At 46.8% G+C, this 21,352-nt stretch overlaps 1 protein-coding gene across 15 annotated transcripts in view; it reads left to right on the top strand.

Moving 5' to 3' along the window:
* SH3KBP1 (SH3 domain containing kinase binding protein 1) overlaps positions 1-17,118 on the top strand; it is a 339,638-nt gene extending 322,520 nt beyond the window's left edge. For 12 of the 15 annotated variants that reach the window (XM_025438119.3, XM_035711695.2, XM_025438071.3 and 9 more), the window contains 5 exons: positions 2,375-2,484; positions 6,035-6,163; positions 10,261-10,532; positions 13,602-13,665; positions 14,646-17,118. In XM_025438119.3, the coding sequence (XP_025293904.2) occupies positions 2,375-2,484; positions 6,035-6,163; positions 10,261-10,532; positions 13,602-13,665; positions 14,646-14,687 (617 nt within the window). In that variant the 3' untranslated portion in view covers positions 14,688-17,118. The remainder of the gene's footprint in view (positions 1-2,374; positions 2,485-6,034; positions 6,164-10,260; positions 10,533-13,601; positions 13,666-14,645) is intronic. The other 3 variants (XM_025438092.3, XM_025438110.3, XM_035711692.1) reach the window with 1 other exon arrangement.
* The last annotated feature ends 4,234 nt before the right edge of the window (positions 17,119-21,352 follow it).

Here is a 21,352-nt window from a genome sequence, read left to right as displayed (position 1 = left end):
TATAATTTTATGTTTTTCCTAAAACAATTGTACTTTAAGCATGTACTCCTTTTGTAATCAGAGAAAAAGTGATTCAAAAACTAATTGGGGAGACATTAATATAAGATGATGACCTAGGGCATCAAATGAAGTGTATAATGGGGAATTTTGATTTCAAACAGCATGGAGTTAGTAGAGGTAAGTCCCAGGGTGTGGCCACAAGAGGAACCTTTGAGGAAAATAAGATTCTCTTAAAGGGAAGGCCCCTGAGAGGGTCAGGCCAGTGAGCTGGCTCTCAAGAGGCCCACATAACTATGGGGGTCTTGGCCTGGGCACAAGGTGTGCTGAGCCGACTGGCAAGGTGGGGCTTTTCGGGAGCCTCGCATTGGTCTTAGGTACTGATTGGCTCCCCTGTGGCCTCAGAGCACCACTGATACTTTTCTTTGTTGTCTCTGCAGATAGTTAACCTTTGGTTATACTTCCCTTGCCCTGATAAGATGAGTTCATTGAATAATTATTCATTTACCAGGTGCTAGAATAAAGTCATATAATCTTGGGTATGATGTAATGGTTTGTGCTTGGTTTTGTCTTCCACTAAAGGAAGTAGCCTGCAGACAACACCTGCCTATTCATTAATAGAATAAAGCTGACCATCACACAGCCAGACCACTTACTATAACCACCAAGAAAAGAGCTCTCCCTAAAATAAGGAGGGAAAAAAACACACCTAGTTTTAATCTTTTCTGTCCTGAGCCCCCATATTTGCACTTATAGCAGTTATGGTGCTTTCAGCTGTGAATAAAGGATATCTGATTAAAATTGGCTACAATAACAGAAGGTTATTAATTTTACATAGCAAGAAATCCGAGCACTAGATGATTCCAGGGTCAGTGGGTGGCTCATTGGGGTTGTCAGTCATCCAAAGTCTTTCTATTCTTCTCTGCCATCCTCAAAATCTCCAAGAGCATTGCCCTTGTCTGCCTTCATGGCCATAAGATGACTACCACAGGGTGTGCCTGGGTGGCTCAGTCAGTCAAGTGGCCAACTCTTGGTTTCAGCTCAGGTCATGATTTCAGAGTGGTGAGCCCTGCATCAGGCTCCGTACTAAATGGGGAGTCGGTTTGTGGATTCTCTCTCTCCCTCTGCCTCTGTGCCTTCTCCCTGCCACCCACCCCTACTTATGCTCTCTCTCTCTCTCTCTAAAATAAATAAATAAATCTTTTTAAAAAATGGCTGCCACAGTTCCAGGCAACCTGTCCATGCACAACAGCATCCCAAGCAGGAAAGACGAAAGGGCTGCATATAAATGGCCTTCTCCTCACTTCCTTTCAACAGAGACTGTAGACTTCCCCTTTTCCCTTCAGTAATTCAAATTGGGCTATGTAGCCACCTGTAGATGAATCACAGGCAAAGAGGAGCAGGATTGGTGTCATTGGCTCAGACTAAACATGGTTCCTGAAACAAAACTGGGGCTCCATTAAAAGGAGAATGGGAAATGGTTTGGGAAGGCAGTGCCTGGCATGGCATATGAAATACGACCTACTCGTCAGCAAGAGTTGGCATTCCCACAGTCACAAGCGATAATGGGTCTCTGTGTCAGCCTCTCTCTGCCAGCCATTCCTTTGTGCATCACATACACACATCTACACTGATTTGTAAACCCTCAGAACTAGATAGAATGAGGTGACCCCTTGACCTAACCATTTGTTGAAGAGGGTGGAAAAGTAAAGGTGGAGGCCTTCCTCCTGGACACATGTGAGGTACTGTTATGATCTGGCTGGATGATTCTATGTTCATCTGAGGCTCCCTGAGGGCAGAAGGTAGCCTGGGTATCTGGCCCCATGTGTAACACAGAGTAGCTGCTCAATCATAATGGAGTGAATGAGTGAGCAGATGGATGACCAAAGATCATGTCTCCATTGAGTGATACATCTCGAAGCAGAATGGTGCTGGGTTCTGGGAGTTATCTGGAGATGTAGAAGCTTGCTCTCCACCTCCAGGGAGTTTATAGTCTAACTAGGGTGATGGCCAGGCTGTGGCTGCACAACCAGAGGAGGAGCCTGCCCTTTCATCTCTTTTGAAAATCAATGTTCAGCATTCACGTCCCATGACTATCATACCTTGTGATAACTGCTTTTTGTGTTGAGACCACAAGAATGTTTATCTAGCAAAATGAACTTGCATTTGTGGAAGAAAGAGGATTCCTCCTTTACCCCTTTTTCTGTAGCTTTTAAAGACTTACCGTGTTTATTGGATGACCAGAGGATGGAAATCACCTTCATAAATCCAGACGTGAAGGATGAGTATTAAGGAAACGAGGTGCTTGTGGCCTGTTGTAAGAATCTTTCCTCATGCCCATTATTGCTCTTAAATCTCTGTTTTACTTTTGTTTTAGACCTAGAAGGTTTTGACTCCGTGGTATCATCTACTGAGAAACTCAGCCACCCAACCACAAGCAGACCCAAAGCCACGGGGAGACGGCCCCCGTCCCAGTCCCTCACATCCGTAAGTGTCTACTCGCTTCTGCTGCTGCTGAAAAGCAGGGCAGGCTGGAGACTCCAGCCAAGGACTCCCCTGCGACTGGCTGATATGAGGACAAGCCAGAAGAGGGAGGCCAATGAGATACACTGCTGACCAAAAGTGATTGGAGAGTCTTCTGGAATCAAGCAGTATTTCTTTCCCTTGTTCTTTGCATATCTGCCAGTGAAGTGGGCACTACCTAGTCCCACTTTCCTTCTCTCTCCTTCCAGACTGATCCTTATTTGACCCTGAATGAAATTGGTAAGAAAAAAAATGTCATGTTTTATGGTGGGAGAGGAGAGCGAGGCTCGTTTGGTCTATAAGCAAAACTTTGCTAAAGAATGATCCACCACTTATACAGGTGCATGACAGTGGCCAAGCTTTTTTCTCCCAAAGCGCCATTATTGGCACCCCTCCATGGAACCCCACACATGCCTTTAGGAGATTGCTTGTAACATACAAGGTACGTGGTCATATAGAAGAGATAAGTCAGAACACTCCAGATAACCCACAGAAGTTTTTTGTTTGGGTCATTTTGAATAACTTCTTTCCTCACTGGAATCCTGTAACACATTTGTTGTACCAAATTTCAACAGTGAAATGCACAAAGAAGAAAGTAAGTGACCTGTGCCTGTAATCCTGCTTTCCAGAGCTAAGAACTGTTAACCACTTGCTGTCTATCTGTAGCTTTTATTTAAAATTCTATTTGTATATATAACGTTATTTCTTCCAAATGGGGTACATAGTACATGCCTTCCCCCCCTTTATTGTGCACCTTTCTCCCCAATCATTGCCCATTCTTCCATGATGTCACATTTAATGGCTGCCTAGTGTTCCAACCTGTGAGTGTATGAGAGTTTACCTAGTCAGTGCACTATTATTGGACACTAATGTTGCTTCTACTTCTTTATTATAAACACGGGAGTGAATGTCATTGGAGAAAAAATCTTGATGCATCCACAAGCAGTGTCTCTCTCTCTTTCTCTCTCTCTCTTTCTCTCTCTCTCTTTCTCTCTCTCTCTTTCTCTCTCTCTCTCTCTCTCTCTCTCTTCTCCCCCTATCTCTATATAGCACATTGTCTTGTCCTTGCTGGGAATGCAGGTCTAAGGCCTTATGACCTTCATTCACCCAGATACATCAAGGAATTAACCTTTTGCAGGTTTTCCAGAACATTTTTCTACTTCCGCCTCATCACTGATCCCCCCCGAAGAGGTCCTCATTTAGAAGAAAAAGAATGCCACTTCCTTTGAACCTCTTCTCTCATTTCTGTTGAGTTTGGGGGTGTGGTTTGAATCATGCTATTTTTCCTCTTTGTATGAAACAAACCTCACTATGTGTTGATACCTTTTTTGGAAGAAAGACTTGACAAAGTGGCTTACTTTTTCACTCTTTATTTAGAGTTCTGTGTCACTACCATCTTTCCTCTCCCTACACCCTCCCCAACATGCCTCTCTCACACACAACCTATTTAATTTCTTCTTAGTCTCTCTAAGTGTTTGATCCTACCTCCCACATCTTCTCTATAAATCCTTCTTCAGTTTTGTTTTTCCTCCAAATTCTTCCCAACTTTTCAAGATCTAGAGGGCCTTGAGGCATCCAGAATTAAATACAGAGAAAGCCAATTTACCATCCCCCACCCCACCCTTGATTCATACATCCCATGCCTGGGGATTTGTGTATATCTGGGGAACCGCATAAAGGCACCTCATCTTCACTTGCTCTTAGCCTACACCTTTGGTCATTCACTCATTCAGCTAATATTTATAGGCATTTATGGCATGCGGACTCAGCTCTGAGCCAGGTGCCAAGGAGTGAGCCGTACCTGGTCCCTGCCCATGGGAAGCTTATGGCACTGTGACTCAAAGTTGGGCATTTTATGTGGAACGATTTCATTCGTAGACCTAAAATAACAGGATACATTTGTGCTTTAAAGAAGTATAATTACTCTCTTCTGTTTGTTCCCACCCATCCCCACATGGCTGTGTCCTTTGAATTTGTATTTGCTCTTCCTCCATTTAGCGCCCATAGGTCTTTCATAGCAAAATGGGATCGTGGATATGGACCTATTCCTAACAGGCCACTCCAGGGAATGACTGGGCAAAGGCACCTGTCAGAATTCCCCAGCCTGGGGCCTCTCATCCTAGTCTGAGCTATTTATGTTTATTGAATTCATAGAGCAAGCTTTGATTGGCAGCTCATGAACTGTAGGTTACACAGGAGGAAGCTGGCTTTTTGAATAAAATCTCAAAGCGAGGGGATACAGGCATTGCAAGGTGGTTAAGCAGTTAAGCTTAGATTAATAAGAAAGCTTAGTTGGAGGTATTATTCTAGGTAATTGGATTTTCAGATAAAACAAAGATTAACAAATAAGACCTTTTAGTTTTAAAACTTTGCTTACAAATCCCTAGATATATTAGTTTTCTGCCTTAGAAAATCGAGTAAACAGAATAAAATAAATATGGTGTGATGTAGGCATTATTTTTCTGTAATGACACCAGTGATGATTCTAAATGGAACATTTTTCCCACCACCAGGGTAGACAGCAGAGAGCTGCGGCTAAATACGAGCTCACCCAAAGAGATCTCTGGAAGATGCTTTGTTTAAAAAAGATCCCTTGCCATGGGAACTCTTATTTTCATTTGCTTTATCCTGAAATAGCGAAATTCTAGCACAGGAGTCATTTATATCCAAGTGAACTCCAGTGAGTTGGTTTACATTCATCCAGCCTTTTGATATTCACAGTGAGGCAGAAAGGGTAGGAGTATTATCCCCATATTTTACCAAAAGATGCTGTCATTCTGTACATATAGCTTAGTGAAAATAGAATCTACAACAGATGTAGATTGTCCATGGCAATGAGGGTGAAGATTTAGCAGTTGGTCCCACAATTAGAGGTGAGCTTGCCCTCTGGCAGGCAGGGGTGTGCCCTGGAGCTGCAGAAATGCTCCTCCCTGGCCTGCAGGCCTGTGACCTCCTGCCCCCTGAATGGTTTCCTCTCAGATAAGTTCTTGCAGGCACTTCACTATGCCTTAGATCTCGTGGTCCTGGAAAATGATCCAAAGGGAATGGAAGAAAGGCAGGTTGGAGGCAGCCTCGTCTTGCCCTGTGTCCCTCCCCACTGGATTGTCAGCCTTGCAAGAGCAGGGACCGTGTTCGGCATGTCATCTAAGTTCAGCACCAAGCTCAGTGCTTAGTACACAGTAGCAAATGTTCACAGAAAGAAGGGAGGCTCCGAAGGATGGAGGGAGCAGGAAGGGCTGGGTGATGCAGGCCTGCACAGGTGACATGACCGACGGGCATCAGTGCAAAGATCTCATGGAAAGATCCCTGCTGTAGGAAATCTTGCTTCCTAATCCCAGTTCTGCCACTATCTTTAGTGCACAGATAATAGCACCCTTTCTGCCTCTCGAGGTTATAATGAGCAAACAAAACAGTAATATCGAGTGCTTTGAAAAGCATACAGCATTATGTTAACAAAAGCTATGTCAGCTAAGGTGTAATTCTGACAAAAGCGTTTTCTTTTGGCTTTATCCAGTCTTCCCTTTCAAGCCCTGATATCTTTGACTCCCCAAGTCCCGAAGAAGATAAAGAGGAACACGTTTCGCTTGCACACAGAGGAGTGGAAGCATCAAAGAAAACTTCAAAGACTGTTACCATATCCCAAGTGAGTGACCAGCCACGGCAAGGGGGTCCTGACAGCACGGACCCCTCCCTGCCTTTATGCGTACGCTCTGACGAGGAGTTACAAACCAAACAAGGATCAACAGATGTTGTAGTCAGGCTGCTATAAAAGAGAGCCCTAGATGGGGTGGCTTAGAGACAACAGAAATTTCTTTCTCACGTTTCTGGAGGCTGGAAGTCTGAGATCAGAGTGTCAGCACGGTCAGGTTCCAGTGAGGGCCCTCGTCAGGGTTGCAGACCACTGACTTCTCATTATAGCCTCATGTGGTGGAGAGAGGGTGAGGGAGCTCTCTGAGGTCTCTTTTCTAAGGGCACTAATTCTGTTCACGCGGGTTGCACCCTTATGACCCGATCGCCTCCCAAAGGCCCCACCTCCTAATACCATCACCACAGCGGGGCAGGATTTCCATGTCTGAACTTGGGGCAGGGTGGGGGGGCACAGACAGTCCAGTGCAACAGAGAATGCAAGGTTTTGTCACCCTTCAGTAATAGTTATTGCTTTAGTCCCCAAATCCCTGAAGCGTGTTTCAAAGTCCCTAAAATTGGACAGTCTCTCTGAGATAGAGGTTTCGTTGTTGATTTTCCAAGTTTTCTCTTGTGGTTTGATCTCTTCTTCATACCATCGGCCACACATAAACGTATACTCTCACACACCAACGTCACTGTCACCACCGTCACCAGAGCAGCTTGAAGAAGGAATGCACCACATACATCAAATGCTGTGCACCCTACCCACACGTCTAGGCTTTTGTGTTCAAAAGTGATGGTGTCACAGATTATGTTGAGGCAGCACACGACTTTGAATAACTAGTGGGGGGGTCCCTTAAAGAAAAGCTGATTTGGGTTCATTTATTACAATAAATTTAGAGTCTAAAAGCATTTCTGTTTCATTGCATGCCCAGGAAATGGTATAGCTATTTTAAATCGCTGGCTTGTGAGAAACAAAGAAGACAGTGGGTAGCAACTGTGTGTGGCTCTTGAAGGACACCCTGTACTAATCCTGTTCACCCTCTGAATGAACAGGACTAGTGTTCTCATGCTAAGGGAACCCAGTCAATTGGAATTATTTTCCATACACATTAGCAACTGCTTTCTGCCTAACAGCAGAAAATTGCAGTCATTTTTTTAAGACACTTGAACCGGGAATTAACACAAAGAAATCACAGGGTGTGTGGGATTTTCCTTCTCGCAGATTTAAGAATTTACACATATGTCTAGATTTTCTTAAAAACCCGGGCTAAAGTAAGCAAAACTGTGATCCTCTAAAACACATCAATGGTAGTTATTCACAAAACTGAAGCATTCTTCCTTTATGAAAGGATTCCATTTACAGAAATTGGGCTTAGCCTCGGTTTCTGATGAGCATAGGTATGCCTACCGCTGCATGCTCTCTGCCTTCCCCGGGGTGTCTCTGGGGTGACACCTGCTGGTGGGCCGTGGCTCTTTGGGTTTCAGATTCTCACAATTCCGTCCCAGTAGTCTTATTTCCTTTCCTGGAAGTTGTCATGTCATGTTGTCTATTACTTCTATAAATTCCACCTGAACTAATCCGGTCAGGGTGTATGGTGGCTGATGCTCTGCGAGGGCTCGCGAAGGTTCTTGTCAGCTGCAGTGGGCTGAGAGAGAGAGTTGCTTGGGAAATGCTGAAGGAAGCGTTGGTTGAAGAGTTGTCTGGAAGTCAGTCTGTGAGGAGGACGTTGGTCGGTTGGAAGAGGCACGGGAGGATGCAAGCTGGGAAGTGGGGAGAAGTATGAGCCCAGGAACAGGCAGGAAGCCGAGAAAATAAAAGAAGCCAAGAATATGATGACAGGAAAGCATGACTGGTCACGCTCAGGCAGCCACAGTCGTGGTATGGGGCTCGAGGGTCCAGCCGGCAGGGCAGAGGATTGAAGCCCAGGCCTGCCCGTTATTAGCAGTGAGACTTGGGGAATTTGCTGACCACGTGCCTAAGCCTCAGTTTCCTGCTTTGTCAGAAGCGTACGCCGGCTGATCCTTGGCATCTAGCCGACGGCCGGCATGCGACCGGAGCTCCATAAATGTCACTCCCTCTTCCCTCTTACTACAACTCCTACAGCAGTAAGCACAGGACAGCAGATCGCCGTGCCTGGCAGCAGAAAGCGCTTTTCCTCAATGGTAACTTGGCAGAGAAAAGGCGGGCAGAGAGGCTGGGAACGATGGCCCATCTGCTTCTGGCTCACTGTGCCCAGTCTCTCCCTCTAGCACAGCCGGAATCCGCACTCTCCTCCTCCCCGTGCCAGCCAGGCCCCTTCTTGGCTCTTGCCCTGGGCACCTGCTGCTGGAGGAGTCCCAGCTGTGTGCCGGGCTCCACCAGCAGCCTCAACTTCCCCGTCGCTCAGCCCCTCAGCTCCCAGCATCCTATCTGCTGCTTGCCCTCCTCCCCACCTGCCCTAGGTCTCGGGATCTCCCCTGCCCCGGGGTGGCCCTGCTCCCCTCTTCCTTCCCGCTCCCTGTGCCCTCCCGGCCTCGGCCGGGCCGCTCCTCCATCAGGCCTCCTCCGCCTCCAGCCTGGCCTGCTGCTGGTCTTTCCCCGAGGATATCATCCAGCTCGGCGTCTCCCATCTTTGAAAGCACACAGAACCCTTGCATGATTGCGCCTCCTCCCGAGGCTTCTCCGTGAACGCTCTCTTGCTCCCATCTTCCATCTTCAGCCAGGGTTTCTGAAAAGAGAGTCCTCAACGTGCAGGCCGCACGCTTCCCCTCCTGTCCAGGTGCTGACCCGCCGTGAGCAGGCCTCGGTCTCCTGTGTTGCACCAAATGGCCCCCAGCCCCTGTTTTCCTCTCAGCACCCTTGACCCACTTATCCAACCCTTCTTTTCCTTCTGGAAACCCCTCAGGTCTTCTGGTCTTGCTTCATCTCCTCGCGTGGTGCTGTCGCGGTCCCCAATGGCTCTCACTTCTCTTCCCACCCCGTCAATTCAGGGAGCCCCCAGGTCCCGCCACGGGCCTCTTCTCCCCAGCTTCGGGGTTATTCACCCCCACGGTGCCACTTCCTCGAGGGATTTCTCTGGCCCAGCTTACATTTTATTCCTTGGCTCTGCCCCCTGGACACATCCCCCTTGGCTCTCCCTCGGGCTCCCGAAACTCAGTGTATCAAACTGTCCTCCGGGCCTTGGGGCTGTTCCTCCTGCCGTGAAAGGTACGACCTCCACGCCTGCTCCCTCCGTCCCCACCCGTGGCCCTGCAGCCTGTCTGGAGCCACATCTGCGGGGTGTCTGCTCCCTGAGGCCAGGCACCCCATCTCTCGTTGGAAGAGCCTGCCTTCGCCACATCTCTCCGAGCTATCCCTGCTCTGTTCCCTTGGCCACCATCTGTCAAAGCCCCACCATTCCTAGCTTTCATTGTAGGAGAACCTCCCAGCAATCCTGTCAGCCTCCAGGCCCTGCTGCAGCCAGAGTCGTCATTAGCTTTGTGCAGGATGCTTTCACCCCATCCCACAAGCCTGCTCTGCCTCCCCAGCCTGAGCCCCCCACCCTGTGCTGTCCTTGCTGCCGAGTGCCTGCTTGCCATGTGTCTCATGCCTTTGCCGAGCCCATTCCCTCCTCCTAGAACCTTTCTTTCTGGTCACCCTTGCTTTTCTGGCCGCCTCCTCATCCTCCTCCAGGATGGGACTGTCAGCAGCACCCTGCCGCCTTCCCTCGGGGACAGTCGGTCCCTTTTGTGTACTTCTGTGGCTCTCTGTGCTTCCCGCCCTGTGTGCAGAACCCCCACGGCTGCAGTGTGTCGGCTAGTCTGTCCTCACCTTCCTGTGTTCTGAGCTCTTGGGAGCTAGGAAAATGCTTTGCTCACTTCAGAGTTTGCAGAGCCTAGCAAGCAGGTGGGCCTCCAGACTTGTACATTCAACCAGCTAGGGACTACCTGTCCAGGTGGGTGGTCACATTTAAAACACACAGGAGGAGGCACTTGAAGCGAGGAGGCCTGTGCCAGGTAGGCCTCTGGGGGCTCATGGGTGAAGGGATGAGTGACAAGTGTGTATCGAGAGGTGAGTACAAGGATGTAGATGGAGGACTTCCTTGAACATGAATCCCTGGCCTGAATCCTCCCTGCCTTCCCTCATCACAGGTGTCCGACAACAAAGCATCCCTGCCACCCAAGCCAGGGACCATGGCTGCAGGTGGTGGTGGCGGGCCAGCCCCTCTGTCCTCGGCAACATCCTCCCCCCTGTCATCCTCTTTGGGAACAGCAGGACACAGAGCCAACTCCCCGTCTCTGTTTGGCTCGGAAGGAAAACCAAAGATGGAGCCTGCGGCCAGCAGCCAGGCGGCCGTGGAGGAGCTAAGGACGCAGGTCCGCGAGCTGAGGAGCATCATTGAGACCATGAAGGACCAGCAGAAGTGAGTGTCTGGGGCCCAAGTTGCTCTCCACTGGGCCAGGGCCTCATTCTGCAAGCCTGGGTCCCCCACCTGCCCAAGTGTGTGGCCCGCTTCCCCAGGGTGGTGGCAGCAGGTATGGGATGGGCTTGAACCTGAGAGGCTTCGTGTCACGCAGCTCCTTGTGTCAACCAGGTCTGCTGCATACAGGGAGGGCACGGGCTGGCCGCCGGGTACACAGCAGTCACTTACCAGGACTAATGCACTCGGCAGGCTGCTAAAAGAAAGATCTTTAAATCCCCATAAAATACGGTATGCATGTATTTTAATAAGCCCAACAGCCCACCTTTTCCTGTAGCACCAGAAAAATTGCAATTTCTTCAGTTAACTGTCTGATGAAATAATTGGCTTGCATTTAGAATCTTTAAACCCAAGACTTTATATTCAGCAAGATGTTCTCCCCATGAGACTCGGGGCTCTCTCCATGCATGCCTGCACATGCTCTCCACATCCTTGGTCCTCAAGGAGCACTTAGATGAGGAGAAAGACCTGTAAAAAATAAACAGTACACGTAAATATTACCCGGGATACCGTCGTATGCAGTGACAGAAACAGTGAAAGGGTTAGAAGTCGGAAAGTACTTAATCTGAGTAAACTGAGGCTCAGAGTTAAGGGATCAGTTAGCTCTTTCTTGGAGGAATTAGCAGGGGGAAGCGTCTATAGAGGTGTTTCCTGAATGGGATTTTGAAAAACGATGTAGAATCCACCGAGAGCAGAGCAGTGCAGTAGACGCAACAGTACGAGGAGGTTCGTGGGCACAGCCTGGTGGCTGGTGGCTCAGTACAGCCCTGGCGCCTGGCCTCCTGGATGGGGAGGTGCCCAGGGCAGTGGTGGGTGATGGGCCAGAGACCCGCCAGCACACCCTGGGAGCCTGTCTGCAGCTAGCAGAAGCCCTGGCACTTGCCTCCCTGCGCGGAGCTAGAGAGCCCTGGTGTGTTTTGGGGCCACGTACTTTGAGCAGTATTGTTGGGTTAAAAAAAAGCTGATTTCTTCTCTAAAGGACAGCTCAGCACCTTCACTGTACATCAGGAAGATGGAGAGGATAATGTATGCTATTTTTTGGAAATGTACCTTTTCTCTAGAGCACCCTAGGACAAGGGTTATGAGCAACTCACTTGGCGCATTATGGCTCCGTTCAGGTTCTGCTTTACTCCAACTGGGAGGGGCCGTATGAAACTAGGCCCCCTGTTCTCACCCCCTACCTGGACAGTGCCCATCAAATAACTGCAGAATCAGCAGGATGGAGCTAGAGAGGCTCTCGGGGCCAGCCAGGCTGCCTCTCACTCGTCAAAGCCCCCAGCTCCTCTCTGGGTCTGCAGGTTACAGGTTTGGGTATCCACAGGCCCCATCCATGTCCGGATGGCACGTGTCTCCTGCCCAGTGAGCCCATGGCCCCAGTATATCCCAGAGCACTGGGTCTCAGCCTTCTGCAGAGGACCATTATTGGATCAGACTGGCCTGGATCCAGGTCTTCAGCCCTTTGGGCCCTCCGAGGGGTACCTGGAACGGCTGCAATGGCCTGTGCCTGCCTCAGAATGAAGACGCCCTGGTGCTTTGAGGCCTCTCCACCCGGCACTCCTCCCCACTGTGCAGCCAGGGCATAGATGCCCACGATTGCCCTTCCCCAGCCCATGTCTTCTTGAATCGACATGTCAGAGAGGTCCTGTCCCATGCCTGCCTCTCACAGCTGCCACGCCCGTGACCACGGGGTCCCTAAAACCTCTGGCCCAAGCTCTAAGCGTCCCCTCCCTCTCAGCCTTCAGCAGAAGTCCCTCTTGACTCCCCTCCTCCACACACAAGCTGCTTCTCACCTCCCTGCTCCTGCCCTAGCTCTTCCCCAGCAATCCCCCATCTTCCTTCCTCCTCGTGGGCTCCAGGCCCTTTTTTCACCAGTTCAAGACTTAGTGACTTTCTTTGCACTGGCTTCCCCAACTACGTCTTCCAATCTGTAGGACTCAAGGCTCTGCCTGCCATAGTCTTCCCTGAGTCATGCTTTCTGCTGAGGATCTCAGCTACTTGTTTCCTAAGCTCTAAGTAGTGCCTAGCTGAGATAGAGGTGCCTAGCATGGGCTTCAGTAAATACAGTAACGAATCACAACCGGTTAATGTCCAAGACCCCGGTGTGTTGACAGCAGGGTCAGGACACTAACCCACGTGCAGGGACCGTCACGGTGCTCATCTGAAGTGAGCAAATGTAGTATAACTTAGGCCATATTTATTATACTGTCTCTGCAGTCCTTGTGTTTTGATTTTCCAGTCCAGTTTGTAAAAATGTACATGGAAAATGGAACATCTGCTACCCTAAAATGGAGTACATTTCTCTGATCAGAGTGGCAATGGTAGCAGCATCCTAAGTAGAGAGTCCTGAGTTTGCAAGATGATTCATTTCGTTCCACTTCATTATTTAATGTTATAAAGGGCATTAGTTTGCATGTCCTAACTCATGTCTACCATCTCTGTGACATGATTACTGTATAGTTCAGCTATTTTAACTCCAAGATTTCAGGTATTACTATTTGTGAGATTTTGTGCGAATCTGTGAAAGCATAGCAGTAACCTTTTATTAATTTAAAACTGTGAAAGTGAAACATACATGGGGTGACAAAAATGTCTGCAGTGAGAATTATTATGTAAAAACATTTAAAGACCAGCGATCCTATAACAAAGGGCCAGCGAGAGGGAAGGCAACAGAATCTGAGCCTGGATACCTAGAATCTAGCCATCGGGCAAGTCAGGCCACTTCTCTGGACTCACCTTCCCCATCCTCTTTTAGGAGAAGCTTGGACCAATGGATTTCAAGGTCATTTCAGACCTTCTGTTTGATGGCCACAGATTGGGGGAGCCCAGAAATAATAGCAAGCCTCTCTGTCTGCAGTAAATGTCAAGCAATAACAATGCAAAGAAAGAACATAATGTTTTGTCCACATGTTTGTTGTAAAAGGCTCAGATGGATTTTGTGGTGATGAGAGGCTTCTTATCCCTTATTGGCGAAGTCCGGGCTTCTGTTTAATTTCATGGCCATTTGCTTTTCAGACGAGAGATTAAGCAGTTACTGTCAGAGTTGGATGAAGAGAAGAAAATCCGGCTTCGGTTGCAGGTGGGTCCCTCAGGGTCCTGCTGCCTCGTGAGAGGCTCAGTCAGGGGTGGGGACCGCCTCATGGCTTCATTTTGAAAGTAGATGATGGTTACTTCTCTGCAGATTCAGATGTGCTTCCCCTGGCAATTTTCTTAGAACTGTGTAGGCTCACTTCGCATCCTCTGCTGCGGTCCAGGAGGTCTTCGGAAAGGGAGCCAAGAGTGAATGTGACCCCAGTTGGGGTTCTCATTTGGAATTTATCTGAAACGTCTCCTCTCTGAAAAGTTCCCTCCGATTTCTAAAGGCCTCATTATAGTAACTGCCAGAGGGCATGGTGCTGGGGGTCTTCATTGCCAGCTGGCTTCTGTCATTGGAACTCCAAGGACCACAGCTGTCCACACTCAGCACTTGCTTTTCATCTCTTCTCCCCGAGGGCTGTGTCAGTCCTGCCAGGGCATCAGAGCCCTGTCCCCCTCCATCCCCTGAACCAACTCAGCCATTACCAAATGGCAGAGAACATGTGGGAGTTGCAAAAGGCCAAAGGCAGACTTTGAGCTTTCATCCAGTTGGTGTCCTTGGTGGTACCTGGGACCCATGCTTCCCATCACTTTGGGGGGCACTGAGAGACACCCCCTTGGGCCCGACCAGACACCACTGCCTTCCAACACCGCTAGGTGGTCCAGCCCATCGGGACAGCCCACTCTGCCCCCTGACCGGGACACTGGAACTCTTGCTGCTTTTGACAAATTTTGGCTACGGGTAGCCTGAGAAGGCACATCCCCACCATTTCCTAGCGCCGCGTGTCTGTGTGCCTGTGCTTTAGGTTTCTGTCACTCTGGCCTCGTTGTCCGCTCGTCATTCAGATGTCACTTCACCCATTCCACCTTGAAGAGTGTCAGGTTGATTATCATCTTTCATTCGACCAAGTTGATTATCTTTCAGCTTCTCTCAAAGCAGTGAATTCATTATGATTTTGTCCGGCTCTTGTTTTTCCTTTATAGATGGAAGTTAATGACATAAAGAAAACTCTTCAATCAAAATGAATACTTGATCAATGAAATGTCACATTATTCATCCTGAGTCCAAGACTCAAATTTTCCGCCCCAGCCAAAATAACCTTGTGCCAAAAGATTAAAGGTTTGCCTCCACACGTCCCTGTTTGAAAGATTAGCACAGAAGTCTTGATAGCACAACACAAATTCCATCCAAGAGGAGACTCTTCCCCCGGTATAATCCTGGGCACAGCACTGGTTGTGACTTAGAGCGAATTGTGCTAAAGGCTTTTTTACTGAGATCTCACGCGAAACGAAAACTCAGGCAGTTTAGTCCATAGTGGTACTATTTTGATGATATTTTCCATTAATAAAATGTAATTTCCGATTATTCGTTTACAAGCTTTATAATTTTATGATTTTTTTAATCGTGTTTTGTCACAGAGTCCCCCAGTGTCTGTATCACACATAGTCCAGAGCGAGCGTCCCATTCTTTTGCTTCAGGCAGAAAACTGCCTCGCTTTGTGTCCCCCCTAGGATTCTATTACATATGCAATTTTAGGTCCGACCCATCTCTTCCCCTGCCAGCTGACCCCGCCACCCTAAGATAAATTTTAGCTTATATATGATGGTATATTTACAAGAGAGAGAAAGAGAAAACCTGGTATTTGCAATGACCTGTGCCTTCTTTTTACCACCCTCTTGATTGGAGCTTTTGTGATGCAGCTACCATGATTCAAAGGAAAAACAAACAAACAAAAAACAAAACACCTTTTTTTAAAAGCGACTTCTCAGAGTCCACTAGAGGCCACTGTCTTCGAAGCTTCTGTCACCTAGCCAAAGGTCCCAGGAGGAGACAGCTGTGAAGCTGGGCGTGCTCTGTGGTACCAGCTATTACGTCGAAGTCCTCCTAGTTGTAGGTTGTTCATGGAACTAGAAGTGTCACCCTTGCTTGATTTTTCATCAGCCAAGTTAAACCCCTGCTTCCTGTCCTTTGCACCTTTTGCGTGAACAGAATATGCATTATGAAAGCAAAAATAAATAAACGTAAAATGCAATGAAAACAAGGGGGGGAAGTTGTGTTATTTTCTGCCCTGGGTTGCCCGTGTGTGCTGGTGTTCAGACTGTACCCACATAATGGCATTTGCCTTGTTCTCCTGTAACCCCCCTCCTCAGGTCCGAGAGAATGGGGGGACGCTGTTGTTGAAGTGTAGCCATTGGATCTTTCTTGCATTTATGGAATTGCTTTCTCCGTCCCAAGGAAACCAGTGTTTGCCTGTCCGCTCTATCTCTGTAGCAAATGAACAGCTCAGCCTTAGACTATGTAACTGTTTCCTCATCCTTAGCTGAAAATAAGGGGGTGTACTGTATTGCAAGATTGTTTGGGGACTGGGGGGTGGGGGGTGGTCCCTTCAGGACCCCTGAAGGTGTTTTATGTGTTTCTCCAAAGCTGCTTTGTCTATTTCCTGAGTTTTAGAGTGAAAGTACTAAATATTAATGGATTTGCACAACCGCAATGAAGGAGAATGGATAACATGGAAGGAGTGATGCAAAAAAGAAATCACCACATGTTATTGGTTATCCAAAGTATTACAAACAAATGTCTCTTCCTTCCTCTCTCCCTTCCCCGCCTTCCTCTTGCCTCCACGCTCATCCTCGCTGCTTGAGGCTACTACTTCCCCCCGAGTACTGTCCTTACAGAGCCCGACACCCTGTCTTCCAGGATGGGGGCATGATGACAGGAAGGGAGACCATAAAGAAAGAAACCCCCCGCCCTGCATCCCCATGTCTGGACAGATCGCCTTTTCATCAGCCTTGCTCACAGGGTGCTTGGGGCCGGGAGCACCAAGTTTCCGAGGGCAGCGTAAGACATTCCTGAACCCCTTCACTCTTCTAAGCATTTCTACGTTAAACTTAAAGCCTTGAGAGATTTCCCACCGCCTAGTGTAAGAATGAGGATTGAATTCTTTGACATTTGGATTTCTCATTTACTCATCGTGAAGATCCCTAACGCTCTAGTTTTATATGATGTGTATACAGAGTAGGATTGTTATAATGAAATTGAGAGGTTGAGCGCCCTCGTGGGGCACTAGCAACCTGGAATGTAGAGGGCTATCATCTTCCCCTTGTAGAAGCCACGGGCTTTCTTTGTATGAGGAGAGGGCAAAGTGATTCTAGAAGGAGGAGTTGGCCTAACTAGCTTCCTTACTGCCCCTTGGGCTAACCAGCCAGAGGATTCTACATTATGGAACTGCTGAGCCACTGTCCGAACAGCCACCACCTTGACTCTACAAAATGGACCCGTCAAGAATATTGAGAAGCTTGGAAAGATCACTTGAAAAAATTCTTTTGCATTCAGCATGGACTCGACCAGCATCTATGGAGATTATTTTTTTGCTTCATTTTCTAAAATTGTATTTAGAAAAGTCTTAAGTATTGTGCTTTGTAAAGAAGATGATTAAAATGAAATTTTGTGAAAATATTTTTGTTCAAAGTTGTCATGGTCCAAGAGGAATGATTTCTTGGAATTCAAACCATTTTTCTCCATTTTACACAATTTGATTACTCTTCTAGAAATGTCTTTGGAAGACATGGAATATAGTACCCCTCACCCCACTTATCTTTCCCAAGTGAACAGAAATAACCCATTAAAATCCATGGCTGTGAATTCCATTTTTACATTGTTGGATTTTACATTCATATTTCGGCAGAAAATTCTAGTTAGGTCTACATTGTTTTTTAGTGTAAAAATCATTAAATTATCATTATTCAAATAATTGTGTAAGGCCACTTTTATTCATCCACAGCCCTCTAGACAGCATACTTAAGTACCTGATTTGTTTTCTTCCATAAAGACAGCCTGTGTCTATCATCACATGTGTGTCTTTGGTTACTATTGGTGGAGTTTTATTTCCTTTCATAACCAGCTCCTTGATGGGAAAACCACAGGGTGTGTAATTTATTGCTCACAGTTGCCACAGTCTGTATTAAAAATAATCCCCAGGTCCCACAAAGCCCTTTGTATCCTAACCTGAGGTCACCAGGGTCTCTGTTCTGTATCAGATTAGGTTTTAGTTCTCTAGCTATTTTCACACAAATTAATGTCAAGATATTTTAGACCAAGAGGGGCTGGTGAAAAGCTTTTCTTTTTGGTTCGATACAAATGAGACGTGTAACAAAGCATCACGTGCGTGGGTGCTAGGCGTTCGGCACAGCTGATTGCAGTGTCCAACAGAGCAAAGGCTTGGAGCTTACGACCGAAGCCTGGGGAAGAAGATGCCATTCCCCAAATTAGGTGTAATGAGGGAACACAGTGGCCAAGGCAGAGGAACTCTTTCCTGATCGGAAATAAATGTTTGTTGGTAGTGTAAGGACAGAGCGGGGGCTTCATGTCTCTTAAGGTGATAGGCAGTTGCTGTCATTCCTAGTTCTATCCCTAGTCACTGAGGCTTGATTCCCAACACATGGAGCAGAAGGCAGCCCCTGAAGCCAACAGGAGTCCATGAAGTAGCTGCACATCCCAGAGAGGTGGTTTTATTTCATGTGTTTTTAATCAGTCCCAAACTGGAGTGGCTGTGGGGGCAGCCTTTCCTAGAAATGACATTGTGCGGTCATCATGTTTGTGAATACAGAGTTCACGGTAAAATAGGCTATTCCTTTTTTCTTGTTAGAGCAATAAGTGATAAAGTATTTCTTTTGGGGGGGGGCACTGGGGTGGCTCAGCGGTTGAGCGTCTGCCTTTGGCTCAGGGCATGGTCCCGGTCCCGGGATCGAGTCCCACATCGGGCTCCCCACAGGGAGCCTGTTTCTCCCTCTGCCTGTGTCTCTACCACTCTCTCTGTGTCTCTCATGAATAAATAAAATTAAAAAACTTTTTAAATATTTCTTTTTTAAAAAAAATATTTTATTTATTTGAGAGAGAGAGCATGCACAAGCGGAGGAGGGAGAAGCAGACTCCCTGCAGAGGAGGGAGTCTGATGCAGGGCTCATTCCTAGGACCCCGAGATCATGACCTGAGCCAAAAGCAGACACTTAACCAACTGAACCACCCAGGCACCCACAGCACTGTCATTTAAATTGTGAATGCTTCCCTTCCCTCTCACCCCTATAGAATGTTACTAGTTCTCCAGGAAACTAAGATTTGTTGTCAAGCTTTGAGTTCTTTGACGGGAAAGTGCCCTGGAAATGCAAAACTTAATTATAGTTTCTATTAACTTAAAAAAAAATTTTAGAGGGGTTCACACACCAACTTTAAAAATAAGCAAGTGATAAGGCCATCCTGAAGCCAAACAGAAAAACTAGGAAAAAATCAGTAACATTTCCATGGTTATTCCCCAAAAGAAAAACAGATGTCTTAAGAGAAATGGAGTGGATTCTCTTAAAGCTTCATGATTCTTTCTTAGCTGCAGCTCAATCTCAGTGATGTGAGAACTTGGCTGGGGCAAGCTGAACATGTATCAAGTCCTTACGTTGTGCTGGGCACCAGGATATGTGCTGAAGGCAACGTGGCCTCTGTGCTCATGGAGCTCAAATTGAAGGAATAAGCAGATAGGCAGGCAAGTTTTCCACAGTACAAGAACATGACCACAGAAGTCCAGGGACTTTGGAACTGCAGAGGAGAGGTGCCCAAAGGAGCCTTGAGTATGGGGAGACCAGAGGAAGAGGGGTATTTTTGGTTAAGTCCAATTTTAAAAAATTTTTAATAGATTTATTTATTCTTTTAGAGAGAGAAAGCACGAGCAGGAGGGACAGAGGGGGAGGGAGACAATCTCAAGCAGACTCCATGCTGAGCACGGAGCCCGATGTGGGGCTCAATCTTATGACCTTGAGATCATGACCTGAGCCGAAACTAAGAGTCAGAGGCTTAACCACCTGTACCATCCAGGCACTCCTAAATCCAACTTTTTTAGGTTATAAAGCTGTGATGAACATCTTTGGGCATAAATCTATGCCCACATTTCTGATTTATCCTTATTAAGACAATTCCTAGAAGTGGAATGTGACTATGAATTGCCTAAGATTTTAGCAAGAAAAATTTTTGCACAAGCAACAAAATAAAAAATGAACAAGTGGGACTATATCAAACTAAAAAGTATCGGCACAGCAAAAGAAACCATCAACAAAGTGAAATGACAACCTATGGAATAGGAAAAAAAAATATTTGCAAACCACACATCTGATAAGGGGTTAATATCAAAAACATAAAGAATTCATTCACCTCAGTAGCAGAAAAAAACCAAATAACCCAACTTGAAAATAGGCAAAAGACCTGAACAGACATTTCTCCAAAGACAATATACAAAAGGCCAACAGGTACATGAAAAGATGCTCAACATCAGTAGTTATTAGGGAAATACAAACCAGAGCCACAATGAGATATCACCTCCCACCTGTTAGAATGGTCATCATCAAAAAGACAAGAGAGAAATGCTGGTGAGAATGTGGAGAAAAGGGAACCCTTGTACACTGTTGCTGGAATTGTAAATTGGTACAGGCACTATGTAAAACAGCTTGGAAGAGCCCCAAAAGATTAAAAGCAAAACTACCAGATGATCCAGCAATTCCACTTCCGGAAATATATCCAAAGGTAATGAAAACACCAACTCAAAAAATATCTGTACTCCCATGTTCATTAATTTGCGGTTAGCAGAGGTAGAGAGCAGATTTGGAGAAAGGTGGTCAAAAGGTACAAAATTCCAAATATAAGATAAATAAGTACTGGGGATATATAGCTAACACTGCTGTATGATATATAGGAAAGAAAATTTTTTTTTAAAGATTTTATCTTTTTGACATGGCACAAGCAGGGGGAGCAGCAGAGGGAGAGGGAGAAAGAAGCAGGCTCTCCACTGAGCAGGGAGCCCGATGCAGGGCTCGATCCCAGGATCCTGGGATCATGACCTGAGCCAAAAGCAGATGCTTAATCAGCTGAGCACCCAGGCGCCCCAAGGAAAGTTTTTAAGAGAGCAAATCCTAAAAGTTCTTATCCCAAGGAGACATTTTTTCCTTTTATTCTTCTTTCTTTTTATTGTATCTATATGAGAAGATGGATGTTGGGGCCCCTGGGTGGCTTAGCGGTTGAGCATCTGCCTTCGGCTCAGGGCATGATCCCAGGGTCCGAGTCCCGCACTGGGCTACCTGCATGGAGCCTGCTCCTCCCCCTACCTATGTCTCTGCCTCTCTGTGTCTCCCATGAATAAATAAATAAAATCTTTTTTAAAAAAAGAGAAGATGGATGTTAGCTGAACCCGGAATGGTAATCGTTTCATGGTATATATAAATCAAATCCTCATGGTGTATGCCTTAAACTTATACAGTGATATATGCCAGTTATTTCTCAATAGAACTAGAAAAAATATTCAGCCATATGGAGAAATCCCAGGGAAGGAAAACAACATAATGAAAGTATTTGTTTCATTAAGGTGGTGAAATTGTGAGCTATAAAATGATTTTCTTCTAATATTGCTATTATTCGATAACTAAAGATAATTATAAAAATTTTTTAAAGAATATCTCTCACCTGATTATAAACACAGTTGAATGAACATTAGTATACAAAGGTAACTGACCACCCAGCTCCCCTTGAAGTTGTATTTGCCTAAATCTCTGTGCGTGTCAGGCTTGAATCTCTTCTTTCTGGCTAGTCACTGCTCAGATGTCACCTAATCAGAGAGGCTGTCCCTAACCCACTAAACAAAAGAGCACCTTTAGCCTCG

Source organism: Canis lupus, chromosome X (assembly GCF_003254725.2).
Source record: "Canis lupus dingo isolate Sandy chromosome X, ASM325472v2, whole genome shotgun sequence".
Lineage (NCBI taxonomy): Eukaryota > Metazoa > Chordata > Mammalia > Carnivora > Canidae > Canis > Canis lupus.
The sequence above is the reverse complement of the archived record's forward strand: the minus strand, read 5'-3'. Positions and strand labels throughout refer to the sequence as shown.